Source organism: Bombina bombina, chromosome 6 (assembly GCF_027579735.1).
Source record: "Bombina bombina isolate aBomBom1 chromosome 6, aBomBom1.pri, whole genome shotgun sequence".
Taxonomy (NCBI): Eukaryota; Metazoa; Chordata; class Amphibia; order Anura; family Bombinatoridae; genus Bombina; species Bombina bombina.
In genome coordinates, this window is record NC_069504.1 from 751816993 (window position 1) to 751836329 (window position 19337).

General features: G+C 37.7%; 1 protein-coding gene across 1 annotated transcript in view; it reads left to right on the forward strand.

Moving 5' to 3' along the window:
• LOC128664597 (carcinoembryonic antigen-related cell adhesion molecule 5-like) overlaps positions 1-19337 on the forward strand; it is a 175729-nt gene that overhangs the window by 57076 nt on the left and 99316 nt on the right. Inside the window, exons 3-4 of the mRNA XM_053719415.1 lie at positions 557-862; positions 10919-11200. Coding sequence (XP_053575390.1) covers positions 557-862; positions 10919-11200 — 588 coding nt within the window. The remainder of the gene's footprint in view (positions 1-556; positions 863-10918; positions 11201-19337) is intronic.

Below are 19337 nucleotides of genomic sequence, written 5' to 3' on the forward strand. Positions count from 1 at the left end.
ATGTATTAGGTGTTACTTATGAGAATTTTGAGAGGGGCCTGGAACCTAACTCCCTCACTTCCCATTGACTTACATTATACACTGGGTTTCAATTTACAATGGTTTCGATTTACAACCATTCCTTCTGGAACATAACCCCGGCGTAAACTGAGGGCTACCTGTATATATATATATATATATATATATATATATATATATATATATATATATATATATATATATATATATATATATATATATACATACATGCATGCACACAGTCTAGTATTTTTATTATTGGTTATGATTTTCTATGAACTGACTGAATGCATCTTCTCTGGTGATCTAAATTGCTTTGAGTAAGTAATTAAAGTTAAATTAACTTAAGCAGATTAAAATGAGCATACACAAAATGTGAATATATTCAGATACACACTTTATTAAGTAGCTATTAGACTGACTCAAATTGATCTGCATGCCGATGAGCAGTCAGGTCTAGACAACATCAACCCTTGACTAGATTTTGAGGATAAGTGGATTGTTTGGTAGTAATTAATATTCTTAAATTGTTTTGCAGCGGAACCTGATTTGGTGACAATAGACTTACAGAAAGAAATGGAAGTAGGGACAACATACAATATCACCTGCAATGTTAATAACGTGGCTCCTGTACAGGATCTTATGGTGAAATGGACCAGAGAAGGGGAAGAGATCAACACTAAATCGTTTAAACAGGAGACCAAAAGGGGAATAACTAATGTTTCAGTGACACATGAAATTGTGGCTCAGCGAAGTGACAATCTTCAGAACTTCTCCTGTAGTGCCTTACTAAATGTGGATAAAACACGCATTACATCTTCTAGTGCAACAATTAGGACATATGGTAAGTTACACTGTGGTAAGTTACACCGCAGTGCGTTAGTTTCATTACTGTTAGTTACACCAAAGTTAGTTACATTGCAGTAAGTTAATTACACTGCAGTAAGTTAGTTACATCACAGTAAGTTATACCACAGTTAGTTACACTGCAGTAAGTTAGTTGCATCACAGTAAGTTACACCACAGTTAGTTACACTGCAGTAAGTTAGTTACACTGCAGTAAGTTATACCACAGATAGTTACACTGCAGTAAGTTAGTTACACTGCAGTAAGTTATACCACAGATAGTTACACTGCAGTAAGTTAGATACACTGCAGTAAGTTAGTTACACTGCAGTAAGTTATACCACAGATAGTTACACTGCAGTAAGTTAGTTACACTGCAGTAAGTTATACCACAGATAGTTAGACTGCAGTAAGTTATACCACAGATAGTTACACTGCAGTAAGTTAGTTACACTGCAGTAAGTTATACCACAGATAGTTACACTGCAGTAAGTTAGTTACACTGCAGTAAGTTAGTTTAATCACTGTTAGTTACACCACAGTAAGTGATGTTTGTTCTACATAATGTTACTTACAAAATTGGCATTCCAAAAGGTAAACCACAAATTCTGTGCCACAATTTGCATAATGTTTTATCTTAAATTCAACCTGAGTGACTGAACTCAGGTTGAATTGGGTCATCTTATAGATCCTTGATGAATGTTCCTTGAGGGACACATACAGTGGGGCAAAAAAGTATTTAGTCAGCCACCAATTGTGCAAGTTCTCCCACTTAAGAAGATGAGAGAGGCCTGTAATTTTCATCATAGGTATACCTCAACTATGAGAGACAAAATGTGGAAACAAATCCAGACAATCACATTGTCTGATTTGGAAATAATTTATTTGCAAATTATGGTGGAAAATAAGTATTTGGTCAATATCAAAATTTCATCTCAATACTTTGTTATGTATCCTTTGTTGGCAATGACAGAGGTCAAACGTTTTCTTTAAGTCTTCACAAGGTTGTTACACACTGTTGCTGGTATGTTGGCCCATTCCTGCATGCAGATCTCCTCTAGAGCAGTGATGTTTTGGGGCTGTCGCTGGGCAACACAGACTTTCAACTCCCTCCAAAGGTTTTCTATGGGGTTGAGTTCTGGAGACTGGCTAGGCCACTCCAGGACCTTGAAATGCTTCTTACGAAGCCACTCCTTCGTTGCCCGGGCGGTGTGTTTGGGATCATTGTCATGCTGAAAGACCCAGCCACGTTTCATCTTCAATGCCCTTGCTGATGGAAGGAGGTTTGCACAAAAATCTCACGATACATGGCCCCATTAATTCTTTCATGTACACGGATCAGTCGTCCTGTTCCCTTTGCGGAGAAACAGCCCCAAAGCATGATTTTGCCACCCTCATGCTTCACAGTAGGTATGGTGTGCTTTGGTTGCAACTCAGCATTCTCTCTCCTCCAAACACGACAAGTTGTGTTTCTACCAAACAGTTCTACTTTGGTTTCATCTGACCATATGACATTCTCCCAATCCGCTTCTGGCTCATCCAAATGCTTGCTCTCTAGCATACTTCAGATGGGCCCGGACATGTACTGGCTTAAGCAGGGGGACACGTCTGGCACTGCAGGATCTGAGTCCCTGGCGGCTTAGTGTGTTACTGATGGTAGCCTTTGTTACGTTGGTCCCAGCTCTCTGCAGGTCATTCACTAGGTCCCACCATGTGGTTCTGGGATGTTTGCTCACCGTTCTTGTGATCATTTTGACCCCACGGGGTGAGCTCTTGCATGGAGCCCCAGATCGAGGGAGATTATCAGTGGTCTTGTATGTCTTCCATTTTCTAATTATTGCTAACACAGTTGATTTCTTCACACCAAGCTGCTTGCCTATTGCAGATTCAGTCTTCCCAGCCTGGTGCAGGTCTACAATTTTGTTTCTGGTGTCCTTCGACAGCTCTTTGGTCTTCATCATAGTGGAGTTTGGAGTGTGACTGTTTGAGGTTGTGGACAGGTGTCTTTTATACTGATAACAATTTCAAACAGGTGCCATTAATACAGGTAATGAGTGGAGGACAGATGAGCCTCTTAAAGAAGAAGATACAGGTCTGTGAGAGCCAGAAATCTTGCTTGTTTGTAGGTGACCAAATACTTATTTTCCACCATAATAAGCAAATAAATTCTTTCCAAATCAGACAATGTGATTGTCTGGATTTGTTTCCACATTTTGTCTCTCATAGTTGAGGTATACCTATGATGAAAATTACAGGCCTCTCTCATCTTCTTAAGTGGGAGAACTTGCACAATTGGTGGCTGACTAAATACTTTTTTGCCCCACTGTATATCTTTTATAAATATCTTTAATATATTTTTTTATATTATTTTCCAAAATATAAGAATAGATGAAGGCTTAGGTATATGTGCAAGAGATATATACATATTTGTTTGACAGTGTAATGTATCATAAGTTCTGGGTTCCGGTGTAGTATGTTATGTGTTGATTGGTCCCTGGTCCTTTATATATGCTAAATAGACAAACAAGAGAATGAAGCAAATGTGATGATAGAAATACATTAGAAAGTTGTTATAAAAGTCTAAATCATGAAATGAAAAACTTGGGTTTCATGTCCCTTTAATAAGAAAAGTAATATGGAAAGTTGTTAAACATTGTACGCTGTATCTAAGTGATTTAAAGGGACATCAACCCCAGTTTGACTGATTCAGTAATAGTTCTGTACTTTTCATGTTATTGCCTTTTTTATTTCATGACAATGCATAGTAGTTATAGCGCTGTACTAATTGCCTTCAGTTAAAGGGACATGAAACCCAAAATTGTTCTCTCTTGATTCAGACAGAACATACTATTTTAAACAACTTTCCAATTTGCTTCTATTATTAAATTTGCTTTATTTTCTTATTATCCTTTGTCAAAGGTGCAGCAATGCACTACTGGGAGATAGCTGAACACAGTGGGTGAGCCAATGACAAGAGGCACACATGTGCAGCCACCAATCAACTGCTAGATCCAAGTAGTGCATTGCTCCTTCTGAACCTGCATAGGTATGCTTTTTTGACAAAGGATACAAAAAGAACAAAGCAAATTAGATAATAGAAGTAAATTGCAAAGTTGATTAAACTTGCATGCGCTATCTGAATCATGAAAGAAAATATTTGGGTTTCATGTCCCTTTAAAGGGATTAGAAACAGTTTCAGATAGTGATGCACCGAAATGAAGATTCTGGACCGAAACCGAAAATCCAGGATGCACTTGGCCAAAAAACAAAAACGAAAATGTCTTTTTTTTTTGGCATAAATAGACTAATAAATTAATGAATCTGAATTGAAAAACTGCAAGCCAATAAAATAAAATAACACTTTTATTAAAAGTAACTCACTTAAACTGGAAAAAACATATCTTAAAACAATAAAATGCTACACAATGATTTTACCAAGAGAAAAAACAGGCAAAAAAAACAAAACTGAAAAAAAACCATAATGCCATTTTTGCCCAAAATGTTTTTGCAACCAAAATTTCGGTGCATCCCTTTTAAATATCAATATACTGTATTATTCTTTATTTAGACCTAGATTTGGAGTTTGGCGTTAGCCGTGAAAACCAGCGTTAGAGGCTCCTAACGCTGGTTTTAGGCTACCGCCGGTATTTGGAGTCACTCAAAATAGGGTCTAACGCTCACTTTTCATCCGCGACTTTTCCATACCGCAGATCCCCTTACGTAAATTGCGTATCCTATCTTTTCAATGGGATCTTTCTAACTCCGGTATTTAGAGTCGTTTCTGAAGTGAGCGTTAGACATCTAACGACAAAACTCCAGCCGCAGGAAAAAAGTCAGTAGTTAAGAGCTTTCTGGGCTAACGCCGGTTTATAAAGCTCTTAACTACTGTGCTCTAAAGTACACTAACACCCATAAACTACCTATGTACCCCTAAACCGAGGTCCCCCCACATCGCCGACACTCGAATATTTTTTTTAACCCCTAATCTGCCGACCGCCACCTACGTTATCCTTATGTACCCCTAATCTGCTGCCCCTAACACCGCCGACCCCTGTATTATATTTATTAACACCTAACCTGCCCCCCACAACGTCGCCTCCACCTACCTACACTTATTAACCCCTAATCTGCCGACCGCAAAGCACCGCCACCTACGTTATCCTTATGTACCCCTAATCTGCTGCCCCTAACACCGCCGACCCCTATATTATATTTATTAACCCCTAATCTGCCCCCCACAACGTCGCAGCCAGCTACCTACAATAATTCTCCCTAATCTGCCGACCGCAAAGCGCCGCCACCTACGTTATCCTTATGTACCCCTAATCTGCTGCCCCTAACACCGCCGACCCCTATATTATATTTATTAACCCCTAATCTGCCCCCCACAACGTCGCCTCCACCTGCCTACACTTATTAACCCCTAATCTGCCGACCGGAGCTCACCGCTATTCTAATAAATGTATTAACCCCTAAAGCTAAGTCTAACCCTAACACCCCCCTAAGTTAAATATAATTTACATCTAACGAAATTAATTAACTCTTATTAAATAAATTATTCCTATTTAAAGATAAATACTTACCTGTAAAATAAATCCTAATATAGCTACAATATAAATTATAATTATATTATAGCTATTTTAGGATTAATATTTATTTTACAGGTAACTTTGTATTTATTTTAACCAGGTACAATAGCTATTAAATAGTTAAGAACTATTTAATAGCTAAAATAGTTAAAATAATTACAAATTTACCTGTAAAATAAATCCTAACCTAAGTTACAATTAAACCTAACACTACACTATCAATAAATTAATTAAATAAACTACCTACAATTACCTACAATTAACCTAACACTACACTATCAATAAATTAATTAAATACAATTCCTACAAATAAATACAATTAAATAAACTAGCTAAAGTACAAAAAATAAAAAAGAACTAAGTTACAAAAAATAAAAAAATATTTACAAACATAAGAAAAAAATTACAACAATTTTAAACTAATTACACCTACTCTAAGCCCCCTAATAAAATAACAAAGCCCCCCAAAATAAAAAAATGCCCTACCCTATTCTAAATTACTAAAGTTCAAAGCTCTTTTACCTTACCAGCCCTGAACAGGGCCCTTTGCGGGGCATGCCCCAAAGAATTCAGCTATTTTGCCTGAAAAAAAAAACATACAATCCCCCCCCCAAGATTACAACCCACCACCCACATACCCCTAATCTAACCCAAACCCCCCTTAAATAAACCTAACACTAAGCCCCTGAAGATCATCCTACCTTGTCTTCACCTCACCAGGTATCACTGATCCGTCCTGGCTCCAAAATCTTCATCCAACCCAAGCGGGGGCTGGCGATTCATCATCCGGTGGCTGAAGAGGTCCAGAAGAGGCTCCAAAGTCTTCATCCTATCTGGGAAGAAGAGTAGATCCGGACCGGCAACCATCATCTTCCAAGCGGCATCTTCTATCTTCATCCGATGAGGACCGGCTCCATCCTGAAGACCTCCGACGCGGACCCATCTTCATCCGGCGACGTCCAACTGAAGAATGAAGGTTCCTTTAAGGGACGTCATCCAAGATGGCGTCCCTCGAATTCCGATTGGCTGATAGGATTCTATCAGCCAATCGGAATTAAGGTAGGAATATTCTGATTGGCTGATGGAATCAGCCAATCAGAATCAAGTTCAATCCGATTGGCTGATCCAATCAGCCAATCAGATTGAGCTCGCATTCTATTGGCTGTTCAGGGCTGGTAAGGTAAAAGAGCTTTGAACTTTAGTAATTTAGAATAGGGTAGGGCATTTTTTTATTTTGGGGGGCTTTGTTATTTTATTAGGGGGCTTAGAGTAGGTGTAATTAGTTTAAAATTGTTGTAATATTTTTCTTATGTTTGTGAATATTTTTTTATTTTTTGTAACTTAGTTCTTTTTTATTTTTTGTACTTTAGCTAGTTTATTTAATTGTATTTATTTGTAGGAATTGTATTTATTTAATTTATTGATAGTGTAGTGTTAGGTTAATTGTAGGTAATTGTAGGTAGTTTATTTAATTAATTTATTGATAGTGTAGTGTTAGGTTTAATTGTAACTTAGGTTAGGATTTATTTTACAGGTAAATTTGTAATTATTTTAACTATTTTAGCTATTAAATAGTTCTTAACTATTTAATAGCTATTGTACCTGGTTAAAATAAATACAAAGTTACCTGTAAAATAAATATAAATCCTAAAATAGCTATAATATAAATATAATTTATATTGTAGCTATATTAGGATTTATTTTACAGGTAAATATTTAGGTTTAAATAGGAATAATTTATTTAATAAGAGTTAATTAATTTCGTTAGATTTAAATTATATTTAATTTAGGGGGGTGTTAGTGTTAGGGTTAGACTTAGCTTTAGGGGTTAATACATTTATTAGAATAGCGGTGAGCTCCGGTCAGCAGATTAGGGGTTAATAATTGAAGTTAGGTGTCGGCGATGTTAGGGAGGGCAGATTAGGGGTTAATACTATTTATTATAGGGTTAGTGAGGCGGATTAGGGGTTAATAACTTTATTATAGTAGCGCTCAGGTCCGGTCGGCAGATTAGGGGTTAATAAGTGTAGGCAGGTGGAGGCGACGTTGTGGGGGGCAGATTAGGGGTTAATAAATATAATATAGGGGTCGGCGATGTTAGGGCAGCAGATTAGGGGTACATAGGGATAATGTAAGTAGCGGCGGTTTACGGAATGGCAGATTAGGGGTTAATAATAATATTCAGGGGTCAGCGATAGCGGGGGCGGCAGATTAGGGGTTAATAAGTGTAAGGTTAGGGGTGTTTAGACTCGGGGTACATGTTAGAGTGTTAGGTGCAGACGTAGGAAGGGTTACCGCATAGCAAACAATGGGGCTGCGTTAAGAGCTGAACGCGGCTTTTTTGCAGGTGTTAGGTTTTTTTTCAGCTCAAACAGCCCCATTGTTTCCTATGGGAGAATCGTGCACGAGCACGTTTTTGAGGCTGGCCGCTTGCGTAAGCAACTCTGGTATCGAGAGTTGAAGCTGCGTTAAATATGCTCTACGCTCCTTTTTTGGAGCCTAACGCAGCCTTTATGTGGACTCTCAATACCAGAGTTATTTTTATGGTGCGGCCAGAAAAAAGCCGGCGTTAGTTTTTCGGGTCGTTACCGACAAAACTCCAAATCTAGTTGATAGTTTTTTTTTTTTTTACCAATTATCCAAATAAAGTAAAATCCTAGAAAACTATTATTATCTGCAAAACAGTAAGTCAACTTAAACAGCAGCTCTAGGTTAGCATTAAATTTGAAATATGCTACACAATAATTTTAGCTAAAATAACAGGGGGGGGGGGGGGAAAGAAAACTGAAATGACCGAAAATGTCATTTTTTGCTGAAATGTTTCTGTGGCCGAAATTTCGGTGCATTCCTAGTTTCAGATTATAGTGAAACAGTTTTGTAAAATATTTTTATTATTTATCTTCCCTCCTTTTTCTGTAAATTAAGTAGGAAGAATTTTCCAATTGAGACAACTGGAAAGGAACATAGCAGAATTCACAAGCTTTGTTCTATATCTGTCCTTAATTAGATTCTGCAGAAATTAACAGACAAAGAACTGCAAAACAGTGGTAATGTTACTAACATAAATGGCCGTGGCTAACTGTGTTTACTCCATATGTAATAATTTATTTTAAGGCTTCAGAAAAATATTGTAATTAAAGATGTTTACTGTCTCTTTCAATGTTTAGTGCAAAAAAATGAAACATTATTATTGGTTAAAGCGCTTACTAAAATCAAATTTAGTTTTCTGATTCAGATAAAGCATGCAATTAAAAAAAAAAATCAATATACTTCAGTTATAAAATGTGAACAATCTTTTGATACGCTCACTTTCTAAGGCTCCAACTCCCACTGAGCATGTACAAAAGTATACAGAATATACATACAGGGAGTGCAGAATTATTAGGCAAGTTGTATTTTTGAGGATTAATTTTATTATTGAACAACAACCATGTTCTCAATGAACCCAAAAAACTAATTAATATCAAAGCTGAATAGTTTTGGAAGTAGTTTTTAGTTTGTTTTTAGTTATAGCTATTTTAGTGGGATATCTGTGTGTGCAGGTGACTATTACTGTGCATAATTATTAGGCAACTTAACAAAAAACAAATATATACCCATTTCAATTATTTATTTTTACCAGTGAAACCAATATAACATCTCAACATTCACAAATATACATTTCTGACATTCAAAAACAAAACAAAAACAAATCAGTGACCAATATAGCCACCTTTCTTTGCAAGGACACTCAAAAGCCTGCCATCCATGGATTCTGTCAGTGTTTTGATCTGTTCACCATCAACATTGCGTGCAGCAGCAACCACAGCCTCCCAGACACTGTTCAGAGAGGTGTACTGTTTTCCCTCCTTGTAAATCTCACATTTGATGATGGACCACAGGTTCTCAATGGGGTTCAGATCAGGTGAACAAGGAGGCCATGTCATTAGATTTTCTTCTTTTATACCCTTTCTTGCCAGCCACGCTGTGGAGTACTTGGACGCGTGTGATGGAGCATTGTCCTGCATGAAAATCATGTTTTTCTTGAAGGATGCAGACTTCTTCCTGTACCACTGCTTGAAGAAGGTGTCTTCCAGAAACTGGCAGTAGGACTGGGAGTTGAGCTTGACTCCATCCTCAACCCGAAAAGGCCCCACAAGCTCATCTTTGATGATACCAGCCCAAACCAGTACTCCACCTCCACCTTGCTGGCGTCTGAGTCGGACTGGAGCTCTCTGCCCTTTACCAATCCAGCCACGGGCCCATCCATCTGGCCCATCAAGACTCACTCTCATTTCATCAGTCCATAAAACCTTAGAAAAATCAGTCTTGAGATATTTCTTGGCCCAGTCTTGACGTTTCAGCTTGTGTGTCTTGTTCAGTGGTGGTCGTCTTTCAGCCTTTCTTACCTTGGCCATGTCTCTGAGTATTGCACACCTTGTGCTTTTGGGCACTCCAGTGATGTTGCAGCTCTGAAATATGGCCAAACTGGTGGCAAGTGGCATCTTGGCAGCTGCACGCTTGACTTTTCTCAGTTCATGGGCAGTTATTTTGCGCCTTGGTTTTTCCACACGCTTCTTGCGACCCTGTTGACTATTTTGAATGAAACGCTTGATTGTTCGATGATCACGCTTCAGAAGCTTTGCAATTTTAAGAGTGCTGCATCCCTCTGCAAGATATCTCACTATTTTTTACTTTTCTGAGCCTGTCAAGTCCTTCTTTTGACCCATTTTGCCAAAGGAAAGGAAGTTGCCTAATAATTATGCACACCTGATATAGGGTGTTGATGTCATTAGACCACACCCCTTCTCATTACAGAGATGCACATCACCTAATATGCTTAATTGGTAGTAGGCTTTCGAGCCTATACAGCTTGGAGTAAGACAACATGCATAAAGAGGATGATGTGGTCAAAATACTCATTTGCCTAATAATTCTGCACTCCCTGTATATACATTTTGTGATTGGCTGATAGCTGTCACATGGTACAAATAAAATTGAATTAAATTTGAAATTTGCCAGAAAATATTCTACTGTTCATTTCAAATTCAAAGTAAGTGCTAGTGCATTGTGTTTTTATTGTGCATGTAAAGTGATGGTAATCTTTACATGTTTTTAAAAAAGGGATGCTCTGTAACTTACAGTTTCATATAGCCATGCTAGTCTAAAACCCCACACTGCTGCTGCCCACTTCAAAATTCATATTTTTTGGTGAGCAAATGGTTTGAACCGTTCTCCAATCGGAGCTCTAGCCGTACGGCACTTTTTTTGTAGCTAGAGTGCGGATGGGAGAACAGTTCAAACCGTTAGCTCACCAAAAAATATTTAAAGTCCCTGTAAAATATCGATTAGATTCAGGACCTGATTTTAAAACATGTAAAGTTTACCATCACTTTAACTAGATACTGTATGTAATGGTGACAAGTAAAGGTATGTTGGATACAATTAACCTGCAAGCTAATAATATAATATCCTATTTTTATTAGATTTATCTGCAGAACCTCAGATCCTCATAAAAAAATGGATTCAGAAAGGAGATACAGTGCCAGCAACATGTAAAATTACAGACACTTTCCCCGCTGAAAATGTTAAAATACAAATATTATTTAATAACGCTGATGTCCTTGTGAGAACCGAGCAGGAAGCAAATGGCACAGTGCTGGGACACGCAAATCTAGATATGAATCATTCTGGAATTTATGATGTTACATGTCTTGCAAGCTTACAGGGCCTTTCAAAGAAAACCAATGAGACTGTAAATGTTTATGGTAAGTTCATTCAATACTAATAATCAATTAAGAATTAAAGGGACATCAAACACTTTGAGATGGTAATATAAAATAAATCGTATATATATATATATATATATATATATATATATAATAAAGACAAACAAGTAGAATCCTGCGACAAAGTCCCAGGAAGCTAAGGGTCTATAAGCGCTCCAGATAGGGACAATATAATATAATCCCTAATAAATAAAACTAGAAATAGAGTATTAATTCTATAAATGCCAATAGCTGCTGCTTAACCTAAATGCAAAGGGAGACTCCCTATTTTCCCCCTTCTAAAGATAAAGATAGATAAGAAATAAACGGTTAGCGCTGCAAGGCATAAAAAGTAAAACCATAAATGGATAGACAGAATCAATATGTCAATCACAGAATATAAAAATGGTAAACAATACAATTAAAACCAAAATAAAATAGTCCATAAACACATAGGTAAAGTTATGAGCCGGGAGGAATGTGGTAAATATTTCAAGTGATCCCAGGAAATCTTCAAATACAGTTCCCCCAAGGATGAACACTTACTTGAAGAACCCTCAATCCATATGAGGTAAGTAATGACGTAATCATCACCATTCAATCCCACTGATTTAGCAAGCCACTGCTTTCAGATGTGAGTCCTCTATAGCTCCTGAAGTATCCGTAATTAGAAACTTTCAGACCTCCTCTCCTCAGGTAGTAGTGAAACTTCACAGGTGTTCATACGATAACAAATGCCTCCTTGGATTGTGTACCATGCTCATTGTACCAAGCTGGGCGCCCAGCAGTGTAGATGGTTCTCTTGCTGGTTCTGAGTAAGGGGGGCTCAGATTTACATTGGCTGGTTGTTCTTCTGCATGAGGAGTGTCCAGAACCAACTGGTGGCAACAGATTATGACTGGGGTCCTTTAAAGGGGACCGGAAGCAGTGAGAGTGCAGACCCCAGTCATAATCTGTTGACACAAGTTATTGCGGTCTGCTCTTTCAGGCACGCCATAGTGCCACTCTGTTTGTGAGTATAGTTTCTCACCCTCCCCATACTCTGTTTGGGTTGTTGACGTTATTACCCTATTGGCGCCTTCCTTTCTCCCGCTATAGATTTCTTCATCGTTCCTTCACGTATCGGAAGAGCTGCCTCCCATTGGATGTTTTGGACAGACCCTGACTACCTTAGTCCTGTGCGCACCTCCTTTAAGAGCCTTCCCTCTCACTTTCACTTATATTTGAAAAAAGAAAGATGTAACATTTTGTTTCACCATAAACCAAAAAAGATACAAACATACCTCAAACTAAAAATTTAAATCCCCATAACATTTTCAATTGTGAATAGTAAAATAACAGAATTTATACTTACGGATAAATTTACTTCGGGATCGGGAGAATCCATAGGTATTCGTAACATGTGGGACATGTTTCCTGCCACTAGGAGGAGGTCAAGAACCCTCACAAGAGCTTTAATCCCTCCCACCTCCTCTCCCCATTCAGTTTACATATAGCAGAAGAGAGAGATAGAAAAGGTAGGAAAGTCAGAAAGCAGGGTTAAGAGGTGCAAATAACAGCTATCACCCATCTAGTAAAAATGCAGGCGGTCCTATGAATTCTCCTCATACCGAAAGAAAGAAATTTATCGGTAAGTATAAATTCTGCTTTCTTTTGTAAGATGAGGAGAGTTCATAGGAGTCCATAACATGTGGGATACAATACATGTGTGAGGGGCGGTGGCCAGACCAAAGGTGAAGGCCACAAATTTGTAATGCTTGAAGCAAACCTTAGAAGTTGGTAATTATCCTTGTGAATTAAATTATGCAGATATGCATCCTTTAAATCTACAGTTGTCATAAATTGACCCTCCTGAATTGGAGTCAAGATGGTACGGATCGTTTCCATTTTGTTTCCATTTTTTTTTCAAGTCTAGAATAGGACAATAAGTGACAAAAACTATTTGTTTGCTTGTACCTCCCCTTAGTTTTTTTGTCCTGAGGAAGAAAAGCCCCCTTCCCCCCCATAGAAAATTTTGATAATAGAATCCATTTCTGATACAAAAAGCATCTACCCTTGAAAAGTGACTGATAATAGCCTATGCCAGCTGACCACGATTTAAGCCATAAAGCTCTCCTTAAAGGGACATGAAACACAAAAAAATTCTTTCATGATTCAGATACATAATACAATTTGAAACAACTTTCCAATTTACTTCTATTATTTAATTAGCTTCCTTCTCTTTTTATCCTTTGCTGACAGATTTATCGAGGAAAGCTCAGGAGCAGCAAAGAACCTAGATTCTAGCTGCTGATTGGTAGCTGCATATATATACCGATTGGCATTGGCTCACCCAAGTGTTCAGCTAGAAACCAGTAGTGAATTGCTGCTCCTTCAACACATTATACCAAGACAATGAAACACATTAGATAATAGAAGTAAATTAGAAAGTTGTTTAAAATTTTATTTTCTATCTGAATCATGAAAGATTTTTTTTGGGTTTCATGTCCCTTTAAGAAAACAGTAATGAACATCAATTTTGATGATGTCAAAAAGTGCATCACAAATTAAATCATTAGCCATTTTAAGGACTTTAATGCAGTTGGCAATATCCTCAGAAGATTGATCAGAAACCATCTGAGAAGTAAAGAACCCCCTCCCCTATTTATATGGGTATGACAAGTATCAGAATTCCATGAATTGGAGGAATATTATTATATTAAAAACAATCAAATGGAAATTTATGCTGAAGTTACCTGTACCTGGGAACACTACCTTAAAGAGAGAAGAAAATCCCCACCGTTAGACTCCTCTTTAACTTAGAAAGGAGGGTCCCATTGTGAGATCTTAAACAACTTCACAGTACCTTGAGGTTAATTTTTTTAAGGAGTCCTGGAAATTGTAATTTAATTTCTTTTTCACTTATATAATTCTTGAGGTATATCAGTGTAATCATTTTTTTACCCTTTTCATCTGTTTACAGAGCTGTCTCCTATATCTTTCAATTGCTTATTTATTTTCTTGAATAAAGTTGGTTGAAAAAATGGTAAAAACAAACATTATATTAATCTTTAACAGAATACAAATAAATAAACTAATTCATTAATTAATTTAGATTAAGAATAAATAAATAAATAAATAAAAAATATCATCCAAAAGTTGCATTGTAATTTTTCAAGTCATGGGTAGGGACAAAAGTCTGTTGTTTTTTTATGTTTAATGATAGAACACATATTTCTCATAATCACCTAAATTACAAGTTTTGCGCTAAACCCGGTGCGTAAATAGCGCAAAAAATTAGTGGTACCGCACTTTCCATAGCGCTGCCATTACAAGTTGCAAAACAACCTTCTTGTGTTGTGGGTTACGGTGCGTTAAGATAGAGCATGACATTTTAAGCAACTTTCTAATTTACTCCTATTATCAAATTTTCTTCATTCTCTTGGTATCTTTATTTGAAATGCAAGAATGTAAGTTTAGATGCCGGCCCATTTTTGGTGAACAACCTGGGTAGTTCTTGCTGATTGGTGGATAAATTCATCTACCGATAGAAAAGTGCTATCCAGAGTCCTGAACCAAAAAAACAGCTTAGATGCCTTCTTTTTCAAATAAAGATAGCAAGAGAACGAAGAAAATTTGATAATAGGAGTCAATTAGAAAGTTGATTAAAATTGCATGCTCTATCTGAATCGCGAAAGAAAAAAATTGGGTTCAGGGTCCCTTTAACAACCACCTAATTATAGCAAAATCAAAAGGCCACTTCTGTCTGTTAATGTATGTATGTATTGGGTACTTGTATAGTGCGGCTAATTACCCGTAAGAGTCTCAAGGCGCTACTCATTTTATGAACCTCTGAAGAATGAAAGGCTGAGTGGACCTTGCCGGGGATCGAACCTGCAACTCTTGGGTTGCTACAGAGCTCAGCCACAGTGCCTTAGCATGCTGAGCTATCTGTCTCAATCTGTCTGCAGCCCTTGACACAAATGACCACCCTTTTTTCCGCCAAATCCTCCAATTTTTGCGGCATTTGTGACAGCTCTCTCGTGGTTCTCCTCCTACATCTCCAACTGGACCTTTAGTGTAGCCTTCTCTGTCACATCCTCTGATCCATTACCACTTTCTGTTGGAGTACTGTCCTTGATCCCCTTCTCTTTACAATTTATACATCATCCTAAGATCCCTTAATAACGTTCCACTAGTTTCAATATAATTTGTACACTGATGATACCCAAATCTGCCTCTCTGCACCAGATCTATCCCCTTCCTTGCTAAGTCCTGCCACTAACTGTCTTTCTAATATTTCATTCTAAGTGTTCTCCCACTACCTTAAGCTAAATCTCTCAAGAACTGAGCTCCTTATCCCCCCCAACTTTTTATAACTGTTGATAATAACATCATTACCCCAACCCTGCATGCCTGATGTCTTGGGATCACACTTAACTCAAATCTCTCTTTCATTCCCCACATCCAGCCTTTGGCTAATTCCTACAGTTTCCACCTTAAAAACATCTCCAAATATTGCTGGTCTCTCCGGTCTCCCTAGCTGCTGTCTATCCCCCTTACAATCCATAATAAATTCCTCTGCCAGACTGATCTTCCTTACACGTCGCACCTCATCTGCTTCACCTCTCTGCCAATCCCTTCACTGGCTTCCTCTAACATTCAGAAAAATCCTGACTCTGACTTTTAAAGTAGATGTATGCAGAAACACTCCAGATACCAGCAAAGTTATTTAAAATACCTTTATTTCCATAGTTTGGGTCCAAAAGGACAAGTTTCAAGTCTGCAATAGGCTCTTAGTCATATACCCAACCCTGCATGCCTTATGTCTTGGGATCACACTTGACTGAAATCTCTCTTTAATTCTTTCATTCCCATTCCAATTCCTACCATTTCCATCTTAAAAAAATCTCCAAAATTTGACGGTCTCTTCGGTCTCCCTAGCTGCTGTCTTTCTCCCTTACAATCCATAATAAATTCCTCTGCAAAACTAATCTTCCTTACACGTCGCTCCTCATCTGCTGCACCTCTCTGCCAATCCCTTCACTGGCTTCCTCTAACCTTCAGAAAAATCCTGACTCTGACATTTAAAACCCTCAATAACACTGCCCCCCCATATCTCTGACATCATCTACCAATACTGTCCATCCCATCCTTTTCGCTCTGCTCATGACCGCTTTCTCTCGTGTTACCTCTTCACAATTCCCTCTACAAGACTTCTTCAGATTTGCCCCAACTTGTGGAACTCAATGCTTTGCTCCACAAGACTCTCCCATAGTTTTCAAACTTTCAAGCACTCCTTAAAGACTCTACTATTCAGGTATGCATACAGTATACACTAAGATTATTTTCTTATCTTAGTTCATCTCCTCCTTTTGTCATACCCTTGAACTCCCTTAGCATGTAAGCCTATGAGCCCAATCTGTTTTGCAGATCATCTTCATGAGAGCTGATTTACAACAGCACAACTCTTGGCAGGGCCCACTATCCAGTTGTCTTCCATAATTGTTACCTTGCATATTAACCTATGTTTATAGTCCTGCAGAATCTGTTGGCGCTCTACAAATAACTCATAATAATAACAAAATATATTAAAATGGTTACACTTATATATACAATATATATATATATATATATATATATATATACACACACACACACTCACTGGCCACTTTATTAGTTACACCATGCTATTGCTAGAACTGCCTTAATTCTTCGTGGCATAGATTCAACAAGGTGTTGGAAACATTCATCAGAAATTTTGGTCCATATTAAGGAGTTCAGACAATCTTCATCTTTGTTTGTCATCTATGCGGGTAATCATAGGGGTCAGAAGGCCACTACGTCTTCCCTATCTTTCTGGTTGAGGAGTGTCATCCGCCTAGCTTATGAGATGGCGGGACAACGGCCTCCTGAGAGGATTATGGGTCATTCCAGTAGAGCAGTAGTTTCTTCCTGGGCTTTTAAGAACAAAGCCTCAATGGATCAGATTTGTAAGGCAGCTACCTGGTCCGCCATACTTTTTCTAATTTTTTTTTTTTTTTATTGAGATTCACTTTAAGGCATACAATACTGAAAGGTCAATATAAAGTGTACAGAGAAGTTATTTCAAGACATCGAATCAATGAACAAACTAAAACAAGAACATCAAGGTAGCAAGACATTTGTAAGATTAAAACTTGTGAATTATGCCTATCCAATAATATACCCTCTAAACAGTTACAAGGTCTCTCTTAGACCTCTCTATGTTATAGGTAGTATATGAAGTCAAAGAAGGCCGTTAGAAACTGTACAAGACCTCTCTTGGGTCTCAATCGGTGAATCTTATTTTCCTTATGTGAAGGGAAGGAGTTAACGCTTATGCAGTTCAACCATCAATATTTTATCACAGTCATGGTAAATTCAGGTGATTAGACAAATGTAAGCCCTTATTGCAAAAATAGTAGTAGTAGTATAATAGATCATTAGTCATTCTGTCTATGCTTTATCAATATCACAAATGTGTTAGTCACACTTTAAAGGCTATCTAGAATTGTTAATCTTTTAGGATCACCAAAAAAAGGAATGGTTGAAAAATAAAGTGGGTAATCTAAAGGTTTCTATAGGATATATTTTCCTTTGCTTATGAAGTAAGCTCATTGGTGTAAGAAGGGGGAGGGTTGGAGAATCGGAGCTAGCAGAAACTTAAAAGGTTGGGATTGGGGTTAGGAGGTAAAAATATATATATTAAAAAATAAAATAAAAAAAGGCTAGGCTTGTAAATATTATATAAATCATTGTGCGGAGAATTAGAGTATATGCATCACGTTTTGACCGACGATACAATGAATTCAGTTAGCTGTATCTCCCCTCTGGAGTTATGTCACCCCTATTTCAATATGGGAAAGGGGTGTGCCCTGTATCTCCCCTCAGGGGCTGCTGTCACCACTGGACGAAGACGGAAAAGGGGTATTGGATATGACCCACTCTCTCTCACAGAGCGGGAAAGGGTGAGGGGAGATATCTTTCTTTTTCTTATCACATACATACCATATCCCTTGAGGCTCAGGTTATAAAGAGTTATTCCCCTATCACACTAAGTATATCACAGTATAGGCATGCCCCGGTTTCTAACTCCTATAATAGCAGAAACAAATATGGTTTACAAGGTTGGGTTCACCTCCCATAGGAGACCAAGGGAACTGGCAAAATTTACACAGGATGCCTATATGTAAATATGCGCTCATTAATAAACCTCATTTTATCGTGCCTCAGCAGTGTAATATAGTGTAACTATAATTTTAACTTTGGAACAAATATAGAGGAAAGTTTTGCGCTATGAGAATAGATATCATACACCTCTCTAAAAGACAACTCCCCAAATGCTGTCTAGAAAACAGTTATAATACAACAGCCTAACAGGCGCCCTCTCTAACCATATATCTTGTATTATAATTTTAACTTTCCCTACATACATTACTCTCACAGCTCATGTGTAATAAAAATATATGGTCTCTATAAGATCCTAATATTGGCACTGAAGGGTTCAGTCTACTAGTGGTCAGTATGGAAATATACACTCAATAATGGACTATAATCCCTGAAACATAGTAACCTGATAGGACCTCCATAATACATGTTAGTGATTCCTAAGCTGTACTATTACTAGGTTTATAGCTGAAACCTGGGTAATATCAAGCAGTAAGATCCTGAAGGGTAAGTTTAGCTGTAGTGTGTAAGCTACTGTATGCTTTCTCGCACACAGACAGTCCATTGTACATCGTAAAATGAAGCAATACTGCAAACTTCTATGAAACCTTACATTAACCTGAAGCAATTTTCACCATAATTATACTGTATGCAATAACATAGTTTACAATATGGAGCAACCCGTTACTTCAATATATATCTATATGGGTTCAGAGAGGGGTATGTAGTTTAAGATCATATATAAATGATCTGAGATCTTTGCTGGTAGTTAACTTGTTAACTTGTTATCTGCAGAGATAGATCCGGCCACCCTTTTCCTAGCATAAAATAAAGGGTAATAAGGGTCAAACACTAAGATAGGCTGTCTAACCCGGCACTATATACATAGAGCAAGAAAACATGGAAAAATACATCATATAATGCACTGAACAATGAAACAGAGTGTGTTTTCCCCATAAAACCTAAAGGT